The sequence below is a fragment of the Peromyscus californicus genome, unplaced genomic scaffold (genome assembly GCF_007827085.1).
Source record: "Peromyscus californicus insignis strain IS unplaced genomic scaffold, ASM782708v3 Scaffold_7__1_contigs__length_154581171, whole genome shotgun sequence".
Taxonomy (NCBI): domain Eukaryota; kingdom Metazoa; phylum Chordata; class Mammalia; order Rodentia; family Cricetidae; genus Peromyscus; species Peromyscus californicus.
In genome coordinates, this window is record NW_026294595.1 from 101,774,344 (window position 1) to 101,794,077 (window position 19,734).

General features: G+C 51.4%; 2 protein-coding genes across 2 annotated transcripts; both read left to right on the plus strand.

Annotated features, from left to right (window-relative positions):
- The first annotated feature begins 466 nt into the window (after nt 1–466).
- On the plus strand, nt 467–2,814 carry Dusp2 (dual specificity phosphatase 2). Its single transcript, XM_052724760.1, has 4 exons — nt 467–973; nt 1,080–1,201; nt 1,619–1,838; nt 1,951–2,814. Exons 1-4 carry the CDS (start codon nt 574–576, stop codon nt 2,163–2,165), a joined length of 957 nt encoding a protein of 318 aa, XP_052580720.1. The 5' UTR covers nt 467–573; the 3' UTR covers nt 2,166–2,814.
- A 2,075-nt stretch (nt 2,815–4,889) lies between these two features.
- Astl (astacin like metalloendopeptidase) lies at nt 4,890–19,234 on the plus strand. Its single transcript, XM_052725923.1, has 9 exons — nt 4,890–4,944; nt 5,568–5,693; nt 8,151–8,212; nt 8,829–8,922; nt 9,339–9,456; nt 10,132–10,313; nt 13,798–13,879; nt 14,045–14,199; nt 18,694–19,234. The coding sequence occupies exons 1-9, from the start codon at nt 4,890–4,892 to the stop codon at nt 19,125–19,127; spliced, it is 1,308 nt and encodes a 435-aa protein (XP_052581883.1). The 3' UTR covers nt 19,128–19,234.
- The last annotated feature ends 500 nt before the right edge of the window (nt 19,235–19,734 follow it).

Consider the following 19,734-nt stretch of genomic DNA (forward strand, 5'->3'; position numbering starts at 1 on the left):
TCCTACCTTCTAGTGTATCATCATCAGTAGCAACGGGTAATGGGTCTATTATTTGTTATCGAAATTCCTAGAATGAAACCCCCGGGAGAGAATGGGAAAAGTGAGGAAGCCTAAGACCCCAGTAACTCCAAGGCTCTGTGCCCCTGAGAAGCTGAGTTCCCCAAGCACTTAGCGGCCTGGAGCCGGGCAGAGTGGAGAGCGCTCGAGCGTACACACTGAGGAGACGTGGGTGGGGCCCCTAGACTCCCGGCTGACGCTTGTCACGGTCTGCTCCCCAGTTCCTCCCCCCCCCCCCGCGTTTCTTCCCCGGATCCCCTCCCACCAGTCCGCTCCGGGAGCCCCGGAGGCGGCCCAGCCCTCGTCCCACGTGAAGCCACGGGGGTGGGCGCCGGCGCCTTCCTGTTCTACCCTTGTATGGCGACCCGAGGGGCGGGCTCTCGAGTACTTAAGCAAGGGCGCGACAAAACGCGCCCAGAGCCAACAGCTGGGGCCACACACACACTCGCCAGCCACCGCGGGGGCCGGGGAAGGGCGAGCCGAGGGAGAGGACCGCGGGGATCAGGAGGCTTTGCGATGCCGATCGCCATGAGGCTGGAGGCGGCACAGGAGCTGGAGTGTGCGGCGCTGGGCGCCCTGCTGCGGGAGCCGCGGGAAGCCGAGGGCACGCTGCTGCTCGACTGTCGCCCGTTCCTGGCCTTCTGCCGGCGCCACGTGCGCTCCGCGCGGCCTGTGCCCTGGAACGCGCTGCTGCGGCGCCGTGCCCGCGGCACCCCCGCCGCCGCCCTCGCCTGCCTGCTGCCCGACCGCGCGCTCCGGGCACGCCTGGGTCGCGGGGAGCTGGCCCGCGCCGTGGTGCTGGACGAAGGCAGCGCGTCGGTGGCGGAGCTCTCGCCCGACGGCCCCGCTCACCTGCTGCTCGCCGCGCTGCTGCATGAGATGCGCGCGGGATCCACGGCCGTGTGCTTCCTGCGAGGTGAGCCGGCGCCCCGCACTCCGCACCCCCGCGCCCGCGCGCCCCCGCGCCCCCGCGCCCCGGCCTCTTGGCTGACCTTGCCTTTCCTTTCTTGCTCTCCCCGCAGGTGGCTTCGAACGCTTCCAGGCATGCTGTCCAGATCTGTGCTCTGAAGCCCCTGCCCAGGCGCTACCTCCTGCTGGGGCCGAAAATAACAGCTCCGACCCTAGGGCTCCCATCTACGACCAGGTGAGTTGAAATCAGAAGTAATTGTCTTCCTTTCTAGTCCCATTGTCCATACAAGAGGGATGCCTCTGGGGAAAAGCCAGGGGTGTGTTCAAGTATGCATTTTGTGTGTGTGTGTGTGTGTGTGTGTGTGTGTGTGTGTGTGTGTGTGTGGTGTGTGTGTGCGCGCGCGCACACACACTTGACATGCAAATGATGTGAATGTGTATATCCTCATACGGACTTTAAGGCATGAGTGGCATTTGTGTGTCTGAACATATGCCCCCTTGTATCCTCAAGACTTCTAGTTCTGTTCTTGGTCAGAGAACTGGCCTAGAGCTCCTCTTGTATGTAGCCAGCCCATGATGTCTCTGCCCCACTCAGGGCTCAAGTCCTCCAGGCCAAGGCTGAGGTCTCACCAGTGTCCCCTTCCTTCTCCAGGGTGGTCCTGTGGAGATCTTGCCCTACCTGTACCTGGGCAGCTGCAGCCACTCCTCGGACCTCCAGGGGCTTCAGGCCTGCGGTATCACAGCCGTGCTCAATGTCTCTGCCAGCTGCCCCAACCACTTCGAGGGGCTGCTCCATTATAAGAGCATCCCAGTAGAAGATAACCAGATGGTGGAGATTAGTGCCTGGTTCCAGGAGGCTATCGGCTTCATCGGTAAGGGAGCCTCAGCCCAGGGGTCTGGGGGAGCTGTCTGGGGAGCAGCCGGGAGGCCTGTTTCCTCCGTCCACCTTCCTGTCTGACTCCCCCCTCCCCATTTCCTTTGCAGACTCAGTGAAGAGTAGTGGAGGCCGGGTGTTGGTGCACTGCCAAGCTGGTATCTCCCGCTCAGCCACCATCTGCCTGGCATACCTGATTCAGAGCCACCGAGTACGGCTGGACGAGGCCTTTGACTTTGTCAAGCGACGTCGGGGGGTCATCTCCCCCAACTTCAGCTTCATGGGGCAGCTCCTGCAGTTTGAGACTCAGGTGCTGTGCCACTGAGTCAGACCCTGGCCTGGCCCCACCGTGCTGCCTCTCTCACTGACAACTCCTGGGGGAAGCTGCTGTGGACTGCTGGCTCTTCTCTAGCCTAGCTCATCCCTCACCTTGTCCTCAGGTTGGGGTGCTAGCAAAGCCAGGGTGATGGCTTTTCTGATATGGTGCTCTTCTGCTGGAGGTTTAAGGGCTGGCCCTTATTCGGGGGACCAGGGCAGATAGTCTGTTTGCTCTCCCTCCCCCAACTCTGGCAGAAATTAATTGGACTCTAAACCCCCCTGTATTGTAGTCCCACTTTGTTAAAGCCCTTGGTAGCCCAAGGGCTCAAGGAACAAGCTGTGACAAGCAGGAACCGTGTGTAGGGGTGTGCACCCCTTGACCCAAAGCTCGAGCCTTGTGCTCCCAGGGGAGCCAGGATGTGATGTGTGTGTGATGTTAATGACATCTTGCTTTTGTGTAAGTATGCGTGTGTCTCGCCACAGTTGGTGCTGAAAAGTTATTTGTGTTCAACTGACATGTAACACCCCTCCCCGACTTCCTCCCAGCCCTGTGGGCCAGGGAGGGGGGCGTTGGAAACAGCACTTTATATTTATATAGAACATTGAGGATGTGTCAATAAAAACAACGTTTTGTTTAAAAAAGAGCAATAACACAAGCGTCTGGTCTCAAGTCCGTGCCTGCGATGGCTGAGCAGCTGAGCGGTCTTCGCCGTTCTGGCCGGTGGTCTTTCCCACACAGGCTCTGGCTTGTGCTTGACCTGGGAGGGTTCAGGGAGGCAGACTCCAGGTCTCACTGCTTCCCCGATCAGACCCCCTTTCCTTGAGGACCACATTTTCCCAGTGTGTGATGTGCAGGTGTATGTTGACTGAGGGCACTCAGATCATTGTCCGGAACCCAGAACAGAGGGCACTGGCTTCCTGGGGCTGAATGAAGGGTACACAGCCTGTCCCTGGGGCCCATTCTCTCTGTCCTGGGGTAAGGCACTCAGGAACTAGGGTTGTTCTCAGCCTTCCTCCAGGACTATACCAGTTTCTATGGGGACCTGCCTGTGCTCTAGATGTCTCTCTAGCTCAGGGTGGGTAAGAGACACCTGGGTCTCAGAGTCTTTAATATCATCACATACATATCATGACTGGTTGCTGGCTGTCCCACTTCCTCTCATTCCTTACCCTCCTGTGTTTCTAACATCTTACCCTCCTAACAAATGGCCTCCCTCCCTCTTCTTCCCTCCCTCCTTCCCTTCTTCCTTCCTTTCATTCATTCATTTGGCTTGCCTGGAACTGGATATGTAGAGCAGGTTGGCTTCAAACTCACAAGAGAACCTCCTGCCTTTGCCTCCCGAGTACTGTGATTAAAGGCACGCACCACCACAAATGACATTTCATACTCTCTCTCCTTAAAATTTAATTGTCAAAACAAAACAAAACTCAACTTTACCATTCTATGTATTCAGTAGTATTAGATAATAGTCACAGCAATTTTCTCTAGAACTTTCCATCTTGAAAAATGGGAACACATTATATGTGGACACTAATTCCCAAACCCTCTCCAAGTGGCCTCTGCATTCTGCTGAATTGGTGATTCTGGGAACTCAATCAGTGGGGCCATACAGCATTTGTCTCCTTTTAAAAAAAATACATACTTTTTATTTGAGAATTTCATACATGTATACAATATGTTTTGACCAAATTCGCCTCTCCCTCCTCCAACCCCCCCAACCCCCACCTTCACGTCCTCTTTTTGTTTCCTCACCCACTAAGTCCAATTAGTGCTTCCCAAATACTCACGGGCGTGGGCTCATCCAGTGGAGTCCGGGCACACCCCCAAAGAAAATGACTCTAACAATCATCAACTGCCAATAGCTGCTTAGCTAGAGGCCTCGAGAGCCCCGCCCCCTCCATGCTGGAATTTTGACTAGTTTGATCTTGCACAGGTAAGCTCTATTGCCCCAAGTTGGAGTGCCACAGCCACGTCATGTCCAGAAGACAGCATTTCACAGCTCTCCTCCCCGTCGGCTGGCTCTTACATTCTTTCTGCCCCTTCCTCTGAGAGGAGACATTCTCTGTGCTGTGGAGGCGACAGGGAGACACAGCTGTCCCCTTTGAGGATGAGCACTCAGTCACTTATTCTCGGCCCACTGACCAGGGAGGGGGAGGGGAGGGGGAGGAGAAAGAAAGAAAGAAAGGTAAAGAAAAAGAGAGAGGAAACCTTATACAGGTGTAGTGACCACACCTGCATCATCAGATACATCGGGGAGGGGAGGGTGCCTGAGTTCTCAGGCAGATTTTCTGTGTCTGAGCCCCCTGGTAAAGGGGTGGGGCAGGAAAAGCGGTCACTTCTAGTGCTGGGGTCTCAGTCCCGCCCACGAACCTTGCTACAATGCTTCTCTGCCCTCTGGTGGCAGGAGGGGATTTCAGGGACACTATGCTGCCGAGTGGTTTGTTTTGTGTCCCCCCCCCCCCCCCCGCCCACTTTTTAACCCATTTCAACCATGATGGGTAGGACTATGGTCTAGAAGGCTCAGGCCTGGGGGAGAGTCCTCAGGTGGGAGTGGGCAGGTCTTCAGGTGGCGGCTGTTGGGAGGTTGTTCATGGAGGTGGTTGGGAGGCTGCAGGTGTGGGCTGGAGAAGCCGCTATTAAAGGGGCGGGTGGTACAGCGCCTGCGCTTAGGATGTCCTTTTCTGCTGTGGTTCTGTACATTGCTTGCTGAGAGGGCAGTGAGGACCCACCATGGGGAGCATGCGAGGCCTGTGGTCTTGGATGCTAGCTTTGCTCTCCTTGCCTGGTAAGCTGGCTTCTGCCTCCGGGGCACAGGGGGGAGGCTGAGGGCTGTGCTGTGGCTTAAAATAGTCATAAATGAGCCTCACGGTTCCACATGGAGGTCTCCAGGGGTGTGCCTGGGGCACTGTGTCCCAGAGGGGACCTCCCAACACCTGTAGGAGGAGAGGGCCCCTGTAACCGTAGATTGCCAAGTTCATGGCCACATACCTTACCTATTTGTTTTAAGGTAGAGAGGCTCTGTTCTGGCCTGGCTGGGGCAGCAGTCACTCAAGCTGAGCCTGGGTTGAGGAAAAAGTTGAAGAGAAGGGTCTGAGGCTAGCCCTGAGTCGGTGCTACCTCAAGATTTAAGGTCCACTCTGCCTCTCTCCTGCATCTCTTCTGTGCTGCCCTAGTCAAGTGTTAGTCCCTTAAAGGGCTCTCCTTCACTGAAGTCATCTAGACCTTGTCGCTAGGTGGGGCTGAGTGGGAAGCCCAGGCAGGCTTCTGGGATGCATACTGGGAGGCCTCTCCTGGAAGGGGCTGGGTTTTGCTGCCCAGATCCCTCAGTTTCCCCATGTTCTGCTGTCCTGTTTCACCAATGGAGCCCTGGGGACATCTATGTGTCTGCACTTGTCTTCCCCGGGCCAGGTTTGGTCCTAGGAGCACCCTCAGTGCCCAGATGTTCAGGAGTCTGCAGTACCAGTGTCCCAGAAGGCTTCACTCCTGAAGGGAGCCAGGAATCTCAGGACAAGGACATCCCGGCAATTAACCAAGGTGAGACTACTGGATCATACTCACAAAAGCCATGCTGAGTGTGAGTGTGCAGAAAAGGTTGAAAAGAAAAGTCCCCACTTATTCAGGGACTTCTAAATAAGTGCAGGTTTCATGAGGGAATGCTTGTCTTTTTTCTGTGTTTTTTTTCTTCTGGTGAATTATTGTTATTTTTATTTAATTTAATTTTTATTGATACTCTCTGGGTTTTACATCATGCATCCCAATCCCACTTATCTGCCCATCTCCTCACATCCACACTCTGCCCATGCAACCCTCCCTGCCAAAACAAAACAAAATTTAAAAGAAAAACCCAAAACCAAGCCAACCAAACCAACCAAACAACAATAACACCAACAAAAGAATCTCGCCATAGAAGCTGTAGTTTGGCCCGTTGGGTTACACAGTCTACACCTTAGTCCATTCCTCTTTACTGGTAAGTGTTCATTGCAATGAGTCATTCATTGGTCTAGTTTGAGGCCTCTGGTTTCTGCTACACCATTGATAATGGGCTCTCTCTGGGGCTCCTCTTGGATATTCTGTTGTTGTCCTGTATCATGGAGATCCTGCAGTTTTGGATCTGTAGACTCGTTCCCCTTCACATGTCCCAACAGTTCATAAATACCGGTAGATGCTGAGGTGGGCTGACTCACAGCCCTGGTTCTGGGCCTGAGTGGTAGCTGGGTCTGTCAGCCCACTAGTTTTCCCTCATCGTCACTACCCAGTGTATGAGTGAGTTCTAGGACAGCCAGGGCTACACAGTGACACCCTGTCTTGAAAAAAAAAATCAAGAGAGAGAAGAGAGCAAGCACTGGCTCTTTCTCAGCCTGGGAGTTGAGCAAAATCATCGGTAGATATTTGAGAACGCGTCACTCTGTGAGGGGCAGTGTGCAGGTGTGACCTAGCTGGTAGGGGGTGGGATATTAAAAAACAAAGAAGCCAGTGTGGCTCAGGGGCCCCCTGTCTGGGGATCTCGGACAGTGAAGAACACAGACACATTGGGCTGAAGTTAGTGGCAGTGAAGATGAATTCAGATATTGGAGACGTCATGGGCTGAAATGTTGGGGGAACAGAGGTAACCTTGGCTTAGGGTAGGTGGTGACCACAGTGTGATCTGCTCCCTTTCTTTGTGAGCTGGTTAAGATGGGCACTGATTCTTACTCAGTTGTTGTTTCCTGGAAGTCTCCAGAACCAAGAGTCTGCCTGGCACTCACTTTCAATGCCATCAGAGTAGTTGCTACAGCTGCCCCTGCCTAGCTGATGTCTTATTGGGAAACGCCACTGTCCCCAGCTGCCGTGAATGATGGCTATGATGGCTGTTAATACCACACAACTGTACCAGGTCCCGGAGCAGTGCTTCTCAACCTTCCTGTGACCCTTTAATACAGTTCCTCATGCTGTGGTGACCCCCAACCATAAAATTATTTTCGTTGCTACTTCATAACTAACTTTGCTACTGTTATGAATCATAATGAAAATATCTGTGTTTTCCGATGGTCTTAGGTGATCTCTGTGAAAGGGTCGTTCGACTCCCAAAGAAGTCATGACCCATAGGTTGAGAACCATTGTCCTGGAGAATGGCCTTTTGTTTTGTTTTTGTTTTTTGTTTTTCGAGACAGGGTTTCTCCATGTAGTTTTGGTGCTTGTCCTGGATCTCGCTCTGTGGTCCAGGCTGGCCTCGAACTCACAGAGATCTGCCTGGCTCTGCCTCCCGAGTGCTGGGATTAAAGGCATCGCTGCCAGGAGAGTGGCTTTTTAAATTTAAGGATGCAGCGTTGGTCAGAGATAATCTTGAGGTGACTCCTTTCACCTGAAGAGGACTCAAGGGGTGTGACTAGTCTGTGTCGTCTGAAACTTTGAGATGAGGCAGCGCTCCTGCATTCCTCTCAAGCCTTCTGTGGTTTCCGTCAGCGCCTCAGGGGTCAGTCAGCTACAGAAGGCTTCCTGACTAGGAGAAAGATGAGAGGCTGAAGCAAACGGAGATAAAAAAGTATTTACCTTCCTCAACTTCCTTGTGTGGTTACGACTTGTAATTTTGGTTCCTTTACCTCAAGGTCCAAAATGTAACAGGATAATGGGAAGTAGATGGTGAGGGGCCAAGGTGAGGCAGGAGAGACCAGGGCATGTTCTGGGGAGTGTGGCCAGGGCTGAAGTGAGCCTGGATGGAAGAGGAGGATGCATTCTGACAGAGGGTTGGGAGTTGGGGCTGGATCGCAAGTGCTGAGGGAGCCGTGGACTATGTTGGAACAGGGGAAGGATACTGAGGCTGAGAAGCTTCACACCCATCTGCAGGCTGGGACTCAGCAGGGCCGTTGTGGACTTCTCCAAAGTCACATGCCTTCGTGCTCAAGGAGCTTAGCTCCAAAGTGGAAGGCATAAACACTGGCAGTGCTGGGTCCGTCCCAGCCTGTGTTCTGGAAGCCACAGGTGACACACATCCCTTCCTCCTTTCCCTCTCAGGGCTCATCTCAGAGGAGACCCCAGAGAGCAGCTTCCTGGTCGAAGGGGACATCATCCGGCCGGTGAGTTGTACACAATTGGTATGAACAGCCACAAAGCTGTGAGGGAACTCTCAGAACCCTCTTCTAAGGGTCCGGAGTGCTTTGGTTTGTATGGCTGGTTAGGTACAACTGTCAAGGTCATCATGATTATGATAACGGTGACAGCTGAAATGACAGCCTGGTCAGCCCAAGCGTGCTCGTTGGAAGCGGGGATTCAAGCTCTCAGACCCCACTTGACACCCTGCCCAGGGGAAAAGTGTAGAAAGCACAAGGCTGGAGAGCCCAGATCGACTTGTACATGTGTGAGACCTGGATAGCTGTCAAGATCCCTAGGGAAGCCAGAACAAGGAGAAACTTGGAGAGGTCATCTTGGCTAGGGATGGAGGGCTGAGACAGAAGGGAGGAGGCTGAGGGGCACTGAAATGACTTGTTGCAGAGAGAGGACACATTGTTTAGGAGAGGTAGTGCCACCCTGTAGATGGCAGAAGGCTGCTGAATATGACGGTGAGCAGTGGAAAGGAAGACTTTTCACTGCTTGTTCAGAGGTGACTGGGGGTCTGAGGCCTGGCACCCTGAGGAGTGGGACGCTTAGGTGGCCCATGTCCTCCATTAACTCTGAGCTGCCCTCTCTCCTCAGAGCCCCTTCCGATTGCTGTCGGTGACCAACAATAAATGGCCCAAGGGTACTGATGGCATTGTGGAGATCCCCTTCCTGCTCTCTAGCAAGTATGGTAAGAAAGCTGAGGTGGGGCATTCTCCTGTGTGCAGCAGGGCTCCTACAGGGAGCATCCTTCCCTTCTGCAGTACCACACCCCCTCTTACACAGAGTGCTGTGCAGAGCTCCTATCCCCAGGGCATCCTGAACTCTGTGTGTGTGTCTGTGTGTCTGTGTGTCTGTGTGTGTGTGTGTGTGTGTCTGTGTGTGTCTGTGTGTGTCTGTGTGTGTCTGTGTGTGTCTGTGTGTGTCTGTGTGTGTCTGTGTGGTGTCTGTGGTCATACAGCTCAGGCCTTCTTGTCAACATTGTCCTTTCTGAACACTGTTTTGGAAGGTGGACTTAATGTCTGGTCTCAGCCCCCATGCAGACTTCAAAGGTCCTCAAGAGCTATGGGACCTCCATGGGGGTCAGCCATGGTGTGTCTTTCCCAGATGAGTCCAGCCGCCGGGTCATTCTGGAGGCCTTCGCTGAGTTTGAGCGTTTCACATGCATCCGGTTTGTCCCCTACCAGGGCCACAGAGACTTCATTTCCATCCTTCCTATGTCAGGGTAAGTGCTCCTGGGGTGTGGGCGTGTGTCTTCTCTGTTCTTCCCTTAGTATGCACGAGTGGCATTAAGCCTATTTCTGGGCCTCAACCCCAGGCTACCCTGAATGGTTCATTCATGACCTGGACCTTCGGGGCCAAAGGTGGGTGAGGGAAGACCACTGCACACAGGGCCCTCCTCTACAAAGCCCTCATCTCCTGGAGATCTTGTGGTATGAGTCTGGGGAAATGTTGGGGTCCTAGGTCTACCATTCATGTGTCAACCTGAGTGAGTCCAGGTGAGCCTAATTTAGCCTTCTTTCCGAGGTGTAGGGGTAGTGGTAATACCACTACTTTTACTGGAGCCTGACATGATGTGGATGGAAGCCGTGACTCAGGCTTATGACATAGGTTTGCTCACATAATGACCTGCTCTACTGTGCGTGAATGTCAGGTCCCATCTTTTGGCAGCTCAGGTGGTAATAAAACTCCATGTGACACCCTCTTCACAGGCCAAGCAGTCAAGGGACCTGGGGAAAGGGACTGTAAGTCTGAGACTAGAATCCAGGATGGGGGCTGGCAGTCTGATACTGGTCCAGCCTGGGTCCTAAAGCACAGCAAATGTCTGTTCCGCTCTGACCTTTCTAGGCTGATACCCAGATAGCTCACGGCCAAGTTGCTCACTCTCATGGTCTTGCAGGTGCTTCTCTGGTGTGGGACGCAGTGGAGGGATGCAGGTGGTGTCCCTGGCACCCACTTGTCTCCAGAAGGGCCGGGGCATTGTCCTACACGAGCTCATGCATGTGCTTGGTTTCTGGCATGAGCATTCACGGGCAGACCGTGACCGCTACATCCGCGTCAACTGGAATGAGATCCTCCCAGGTAAGTCAGCTGGTGTCCGGGATAGGCTGGACCCAGGGGATCCCGAGGGACAGAGACCTCAGGCTAGGGCTGGAGCTGAGATTTGTTGCTACCTCTCCCAGAAGAGTCCATCCCACACAACTGTGTCTCTCTGGTGTTTGAGAGTGGTCTTGTGGCTGCTGCTCTGGGCCTCTACAGTTGTACCCAAGGAAGGACCACCAACCATTTGCTTTGTGTCTCACTCCACTCTGTCGCTGTCAGTCATCTGAATGTGAGGTTGGCAGTGTCCTGTGACTCTTGCTCACTGAATACTCAGCAGTCCATGTTGTAATGTTAGTGTGTGATGTTGGGGTAGCGGCTACATGTCAGCTGGGGACACTGAGCCAAGAGAAAGATGGAGGGAGTAGCCCCAGATACATGGTCAAGCAAGGGGGCAACACTGAAAGGCTGAGGTGGGCATCAGACGGGCATCAGTGGGCATGTGGCTCAGAATGCCCTGGAAGTGGCAGAGCTGAGGCTGATGGGGGTGGCGAGGGGAGGTTCTGATGCCAGGGGCAGCGTGTGTGCTTGTGCTGGGCACGGTGCAGGGGTCAGATGCAGGAATGTGGGTTGCCTGTGTGTGGAAGGCAAGGTCCACAGTGCACTCGGGGCGGAGGGTGTGAGGAGTTGGAGCCTTCTGCCAGTGGGAACCTGGAGGGGCCTCTGCTGCTGCTCTGGGGTTGGCCAGGTGAAAAGCAGGACACTTGCCCCAGAGAAGGTGCTTTGGAGGTAACTGGGTAGCTAATGACAAAGGGGTGGGGATTAGGGAGGTGGGGCTGGGGTGACCGCGATCTTTCCAGGTTCTCTGCTTAGAAGCACTCTGCTTGTAAGGCTGTGAGAAACTCGAGATCTGAAAACTCAGGTCAGTGCAAACATCCTGCTCATAACATAAAGCAGAAAACAATAACTGACCAACCCCCCAGACTGCTCTCCTCAGGAGAGGGTCAAATACTTTTAGTTCTGGAGGTTAAAGGAACTTGGGGGGGGGGTCTCAAAAATAAATAAATACAAGGAAAAGTATGTAATCCTAGCACTCCAGAGCCCGAGGCAAAGGATTGAGTGTGAGACTAGGCAGGGCCTTTAAATAAACAATCATAAAACACTATTTTAAAACCCATGGTCTCTAGCTAAGGGTAGGCTCAGGGAAAGTGTAGAGGCATCGATATTTATATCCATAAAAGCAAAGAGAACAAATAAATTAAGTGTCCTCATTTAAGTTTAAAAAAAAACTAGGAGAATTAATTAAGGTAAAAGCATAAGTTAGAGTTAGAAAACAGCACATATTAACTGGAGCTGTTCTAACAGATTGCCTAAAATACAACCAACCTACCTGGGGCTAGGGAATGTAGCAAGGTGGTACGGCACTTGTTTGGGTTGTTACTGGATGTTCCATCCCTAGAGCTGACGATTTTTAGATCAACTATTTTAATGGGGAAAATGTGGTTCACTCAGAGATAGAAAAGTGAGAATATGTTTGCATCAATGGGCATAAACTCTGCCAGGGCGTAAAAACTAATCACAGTGATTAACTTTTGTGTGGGGATTGAGAGGTTCAGAGGAGGCAGGTGGTGTAGGAGACCCTCACTAGTATCTTTAACATTTATGCACATTCTCTTTAGTATATGTGTATTGTATTTCCATGCTGCTGGGGATTTAGCCCAGGGCTTTGTGCATGCTAGACACTGACATTTTTTTTGTTTGTTTCCTTAAGATAGGGTCTCACTATGTAGCTTTGGCTGTCCTGGAACTTGCTATGGTAGGCCAGACTGGCCTCAGACTCAGAAATCCTACCTCTGTCTTCCAAGGGATGGGATTAAAGGTGTGCACTTCTATGTCCAGCTAGATACTTGGGTTTTGAGTTAGAGGAATATGTTGCCTATTTAAAATTATGTTTACTAACAAAGGCTCTTTGAAGAGAAGAAATTGGCATTCCTTGGGGCTCTGATTAGGGTAAGAAGGCTGCTGGGGACCTTGGAAGAAGAGTGTGTGGACACAGCCTGCTGGGTCTGGAGAGAGGGGTTGGGGAACAAAGGTGTAAGGAATGGCAGCCCTTTCAGGAGTGGTCAGTGACCTCCCTCCCTCACTGGCCTGGAGGGGGGCAGTAGGCAGTCTGACCAACCAAGATAGCTGGACTGCTGTGCTCCACCTCTGTAGCTTTATGGTCTAAGATGGGGAGATGAAGGTGATCTGGCTACCGAGGGCTCAGACACCACGCCTTTGAAGCTAGCTCAAGGAGTAGGCAGGATACCAGTGTCTAAGGCACAGCAGCCACAGCTTTGTGGGGCCGCACATTTGCGAAGATCCGTGTCATGCAAAGTGAGTTGGGAAGGAGGAAGAGCTGGAGAGAGCTTGTAGGAGGTCATGGTTGCCCGGCCACAAGGCACCTCCTGCTTCCACATCACCTGGTATAGGTCTGGATTCCTTCCAGGGTCAGGTAGAGTAGGGTAGCAAAGGTGTGCCAAACGCAGGGACCACCCCAGAAAGAAGGCTCAGCAGGGTAGTCAGACTCTTCGCTTATGTGGATTGTGACATCCCTGAAGTTGCCTGCTTCTCTCCCTGTAGCATGAGTCTTAAAAGTTCTTATTAATAAAATCAAACCCGAGGCCAGTTATTGGGGTCAATGCTGTAGATCAGAGAGACAGAACAAGCCACAGCTGTCTCACCTTGCCAATTCCTCAGCTTGTCTTGTTTCCTCAGACTGGAAGCTTCTGTGTCCTAATATCCGAATGGCTCTCAGCTGAACTGTGCTTCTCGAAAGCCTGAATGCTTAACCAGCCTGAATGCTTAACCAGCCTGAATGCTTAACCAGCCTGAATGCTTAACCAGCCTGAATGCTTAACCAGCCTGAATGCTTAACCAGCCTGAATGCTTAACCAGCCAAAATGCTTAACCAGCCAAAATGCTTAACCAGCCAAAATGCTTAACCAGCCAAAATGCTTAACCAGCCAAAATGCTTAACCAGCCAAAATGCTTAACCAGCCAAAATGCTTAACCAGCCAAAATGCTTAACCAGCCAAAATGCTTAACCAGCCAAAATGCTTAACCAGCCAAAATGCTTAACCAGCCAAAATGCTTAACCAGCCAAAATGCTTAACCAGCCAAAATGCTTCTAGTTTCTGGTCCTCACGCCTTATAAACCTTTCTGCTTTCTACCACCACTCCCTGGGATTAAAGGCTGCTTTCTGGGATTAAAGGCATGAGTCAACATGCCTGGCTGTTTCCAATGCAGCCTTGAACTCACAGAGATCCAGAGGGATTTCTGTCTCTGGAATGCTAGGATTAAAGACGTGTGCTAACATTTTCTAGCCTAAGTATCTTGTGGCTTTTCTGTTCTCTGATCCCAGATAAGTTTATTAAGGTACACAATATTTTGGGGAACACAATACCACCACATCTCCCTGTCTATCCTTACCTGCCTGTCTTCCTTTTATATATCTACAAAAGTGTGTATGTCTGTGCTTTTAAGGCTTTGAAATCAACTTCATCAAGTCTCGGAGTAGCAATATGTTAGCACCCTATGATTACTCGTCAGTGATGCATTATGGGAGGTGAGCACCCTCCCTTTCCTCCTCCCCTTGCATCTTTTCCCTGCCCCCTCCCCATAGTCCCCTCCTCTGGCTCCCAATCCCCCTCCCTCAGCTCCCCCTTGCATTACCCTCCTAGCTAGCCCCCACTACTGTGATCCTGACATAGGCCCCACCCCTGGGTTCCAGGTTTGCCTTCAGCTGGCGTGGGCAGCCCACCATCATACCACTCTGGACCCCCAGTGTCCACATCGGCCAGCGATGGAACCTGAGCACCTCAGATATCACCCGGGTCCGCAGGCTGTACAACTGCAGCCACAGTGTCCCTGACTCCCACAGGAGAGGTAAGCGACAAGGGAGGGTGGCTTGAGCTGGGGAACGGTGCTGAAGTGTGAGGGTAAAGCGATGGGTGAGGAGGTAAGGAGAGAGGGTCGGTCACCAGGACTCCTCACAACTGGATTTGGAAACACACTTGAGAAGAGTTAATACCCACTAATGACTAAAACCCCTTAGCAAAGAGAAATAACCCCGACAACAGACACCTACCAAAACTTAGAGTAGAAAGAACTTTTAACGACAAAATGTTAAATCTAAGACCAAAGTAAGTTTTGCCACTCCCATCCATCTTCGCAGTGTTGAAATGGAGGTCTTAGCCATTGCACCAAGGCAAGGAGAAGACACAAAGTTCTGGTGTTTGGAAAGGAAGCAAAGAAACTGTCACTACTCATAGATTAGTTTAGAAAAGAAGCAAAAACTGTACACAAATGTATAAATACCTGTATACATTCTGAATATAGGGCATATAAAGTAGCTTTGTGTAAGTGCATGGGATGGGTGCAGAGATATGTGTCTGTGGGAACAGAGTGCAAGGTTCTGAAAGGGATCCTATTCAAAAGTGAAACCTAATGGGCGTGGTGGTGCCCACCTTCAGTCCGGTCCCAGCACTGGAAAAGCAGAGGCAGGGGTGGATCTCTGACTTGGAGACTAGTCTGGTCTACGTAGTGAGTTCCAGGACAGTCAGAGCTGCATAGTGAGACCTTGTCTCAAAAAAAAAAAATCAAATGTGAGCCCCTTGATTATGAAAAAAAGGATGACTAGTGGTTCTCAGCCTGTGGGTCATGACCCCCTTGGGGTTGAATGACCCTTTCAGATATTTACATTACAATTCACAACAGTAGCAAAATTATAGTTATAAAATATAGCAATGAAGTAATTTTATGGTTGGGGGTCACCACAACATGAACTATATTAAAGGGTTGCAGTATTAGGAAGGTTGAGAACCGCTGCACTTGATGGTTCTGAGACAACCAGGTATCTAGGTGTCTACCATTACCCACCCTAGGGTATAGGAGACTTTATGTGCATGGAGTTAAAAAGTTTAGCAAGAAACATAGCAAGATGTCTTTATAGCATTGGGATGGGAAAGAATTTCTTCACAAATAACCCTAATGCTACAAAGATTAATAAATCCAGTAACATCAACCATAAGGTCAAGAGGCACCAGAAGCAAATCTGAAACACAAGTTGGAAAGTAGAGATGCTTCTGAACTAGGAGCTAGGATTGTTCTGAATTCAGAAAGAGCTATGAACAGAAAGTCAAAATACCAGAAAGAAAACATGTGAGGTGGTTAATGGGCATCTCGGAAGAAACCGAATGAGAAGCGATTACAGCGCCATTTCCTCTCCTAAACGAGAAGTCCACAATCTGTGGTAACTGATAATACCAAATACTGCTAAAGGGTACGGGGCAAAGGGTGGTGTTTGTATCCCACCGACAGGACCACAAATTTCGGTGACCCTCCTGGAAGACAGCGTGACACCCTGTGAAGCTGCTGTGCATGCCTGTGACCCAGATTTTATTTTTAGGTCACCCTACACCGGAGTCCCACCCTTTCTTCCCTACCAGCCCCAATTAGTCACTCATCTGCCTTCTGCCTCTGTGGATTTACCTTGTCTAGACATGTCATATAAATGGAGCCACGTGCCTTTTGTGTCTGGCTTACTGCCCTCGGCCTGACCTTTGCTGTTCATCTCTGCTCTAGCACCTACAGCACCCCATTCCACTTCTGTCAAATGACATTCATATCCTCTTTATTCATCGCTCGATGAACGTTTGAGTTGTTACTGCTGTGGGGTTACTGTGGATACACTATGTCAGTCGGTATCTACCCCAGGCATAAGGTTGCTGGGCCCCATGGTAACTCCATACTCAGCTGTCTTCCAAAGCAGGCGAACCACTTAAAAACCCCTTTAGCTATATAGGTGGCTACCAACTGTTCCGCAGAATTGTCAAGGCATACGGTCTATGCTTTTGATTATGAGCCTCCCCGTGAATATGGAAGTAGCTTTTGTTCTGATTTGCATTTCTCAAGCCATAGATAGCCTCTAATGAGATGGCTGGCCCTCTGTATAGCTTTTTGGTTTTGGACCAGTGTCTGTACAGATTCTTAACCTTGTTTTCAGTTGGACTGGGTTTTCCTTGCTGAATTATAAGATTTTAAAAACATTCTGCCAGGCAGTGGTGGCGCACGCCTTTAATCCCAGCACTCGGGAGGCAGAGCCAGGCGGATCTCTGTGAGTTCGAGGCCAGCCTGGTCTCCAAAGCGAGTTCCAGGAAAGGTGCAAAGCTACACAGAGAAACCCTGTCTCGAAAAACCAAAAAAAAAAAAAAAAAAAAATTCTTATTTTGTTTTGTTTTTGTTTTTTTGAGACAAGGTTTTTCTGTCATCCTGCCTGTCCTGGAACTTTCTTTGTAGACCAGGCTGGTCTCAGACTTAGAGATCTGCCTGCCTCTGCCTCCTGAGTGCTGGAATTAAAGGCATGTGCCACCACTGCCTGGCTTTAAAAAATACTCCTAATGAAATATCTTCGTTGGGTATATCATGTGGAAATGTTTCCTCACATTCTGTGTGCTCGATTTTTGCTTCTTAGATAATAGCACCCTCCCTTTCCCTTTTATTTTGAGACAGGGTCTTACTATGCAGTGGTGGCTGATCTGGAACTCAATATGTAGATCAGGCTGGCCTCAAACTCAGATCAGCCTGCCTTTGCCAGTGCTGAGATTAAAAGCATGTGCCACCATGCCCAGCTTAAGTATCATTCTTAATGTCACTTTCCCTGATATATTATATATATATATATATATATATATATATATATATATATATATATATATTATATATACTTTTACTTTTAGTACATCATATAATTACTTTTAGTACATCAAATATTACATATTTTTTGTTAAAACTAGAGAGATACTGTGGCGAGAGGATTGTTGCAGGTCAGCCTGGAGCAGAGAACTGGGACGTGATTAAGAGGGACTGGTCCGCCGGGCGGTGGTGGTGCACGCCTTTAATCCCAGCACTCGGGAGGCAGAGCCAGGCGGATCTCTGCGAGTTCGAGGCCAGCCTGGGCTACCAAGTGAGTTCCAGGAAAGGCGCAAAGCTACACAGAGAAACCCTGTCTCAAAAAACCAAAAAGAGGGACTGGTCCAAGGGAAGGTTGAACACAATGGTGGACAGATTGGCATGTTTGGTGTTGAAACGATGGCACACACAGTGGAGGAAGGGGCAGGTGCTGGAAGAGAAAGGAGGCTCAGCCAGAACTTGAGGGAGGGTCAGACACTTACTCGGACACAATGGAAAGGAAAACAACAGGAGAGGACCTGAGTCCATGAGCAGATCTGGAGACACCATGTGTAGCCGTGCCTCCACCGGGAGGTGAGGCCGCTGGCAGAGCAGTGGGAGGCCCGTGAAGCACAGAGCACCTGAACCTGGGAGAGATGGCAGGACATAGGGTGGTGCTGGGGACTGGGGTGTGGCAGGGACCTGTGACAGAGGGAAGGTGGCTGGGGGTGTGTCCAAAGGGATGGCGGCAGCTGAGGAGGGCAACAAAGCTGGGAGAGGGTAGGCAGAGACACTGCTGCTTGGGGGTGAGTTGTTAGAAATGGAAGCTTCAACTCTTGTGGTTTCTGGTGCTTATGCATTCAGAGAGGGCATGAGCTGTGGGACCAGCAGAAGCAGGCAGGAGGAGGGCCGCTGGTTAAAGGAGTCAGCGTGGATTGGTCACTGTACACTGATGGAGGAATGGGAGATCATGGTATGTGAGCAGGGAAGACAGGACCAAGAGGCAGCAGTGGGGTCCACCAGAGCAGATACCATGGGCCATGAAGCTCAAGGGTTTCCCACAAGGGAGTGTGTCAGTCATGGTCTGGGTGTGGCCGCAAAGAGAAAGCACAGAGGATCTTCTCCTGGCAGTACACAGACCTGAGAACACTCGGGAGCTTCTGATGCCCTCCCTTGGTTTGAACAGGCACGGTTCCAGAGGATGTTTAAGATGTGGGGACGGGAGGTGGGTGTAGGGTGGCCCAAAGAGGGACCTGGTAGGAGGAGCGTTGTAGTGCTTGGGTCAGTTGGGATAACAGAACAACCCAACTGGGCTGCTGGGGTGTGGGTAGGGAGCCAGCAGGATCTTCTAGTGGTGACCTGAGGGGCCAAGTGAGGAGGGATGACACACCTCCGTTGTCCTGGCTCTTCCTATTTGTCTTCAAGACAAGGTTTCTCTGTGTAACCTGAGCTGACCACAAACCCACAATCCCCCTGCTTCCCAAGTACAAAGATATGGTCATAGTCCATCACAGCCAACAATTGTACTGGTGTGTGGTAGGAATGTAAGAGTTTATGCTTTAGCAGAGACCTCGCAGGCTATCATCTCAGGGAGTCTGGCTCCACACCTTCCTTGCATAAAGAAAGCCAAAGCCAGCATTAATTATTGCGGCCATGCTCTATACTCTTTCTGCCTTTCTGAGACCTAACTTCCACTCTCTCCTTTTCCAGGGTCTGAGGCCCACAGTGATGGAAGAAGCCTCACTCCTGTCTCTCTCTCACATCTGCAAAGACTTCTGGAGGCACTGGCAGAAGAATCTAGAAGCTCTGCCCCCAGTGGCTCCAGGGCTGGAGACCGGGGTATTATTGCCGGGCCTGTAGACAGCCAGCATGGATGGGAGCATCCTGCTCAGAGCAAGTTCAGTGTGGAGGCCTTGGCAAGACCACCTCAAAGGCTAGCTTCTCCAAGGTCAGGGCCTGGAGCAGGTACAGATGGCATTTCTCTAGAGCAGTTCCAGGTAGCCCAAGTGCCCATTGTACCTCCAGCTCCTTTTCCAGAAGCCGGAGACCAGCCAGCACCTATCCAGGATGCCATGGAGAGCCTAGCTCTGCTTCCAGGAGGTTGGGCTCTTGGAAGTCACCTTGGAGAGGTGCCCAGAGACTGAGCCTGTTGACTTCTGCCCCCAAGTGGGGAGGATATTTCCTGCCCAGAGAAGTGAGGTCTTCTAGTCCTTGCCCCTCTGGGCATCACCCCTGAATTCTTCTCCCTGCACTGGCCACTTCTGGAGGCCCAGGCCACTCCCTTGGTCTCTTTCCCCACCACAGTCCCCCACCCCCTGCAGAGTTCCTAGGGATAGAGAGGCCCCCAAGGTCTGTTTGTTCTTGACTTGAGCCCTAGCCCTGGAAGATGCTGGGGATGGAGACAGGATCCTGGTAGTGGTGGGCAAGAGCAAGGTTCCAGCCCTGAAGGGCCTCTGGGAATTCTACAGCTGAGGACTAGCTCCCAGCATGGACTCAAGTGTTGCCTCAGGCATGGTCTCAGTGGGAAGCTCTGTGATTGGGACCATGAATGTCCTCTTGCCCATTATGCCTGGTTCTAAGGATGTCCTGAAGCCCTGGGATTCAGCCCTGGTATCGAGGAGGCAGAGAGTCCAGTTTGTTCTGCTAAGCTGGACTAGCAAGAGGTGGCTCCTTACCAGGTCTGCATGATGGAAGTCTTGGCAAGGCCACCAGTCCCTGGACAGCAGACTGGAACCTTAGTCCCACATCAGA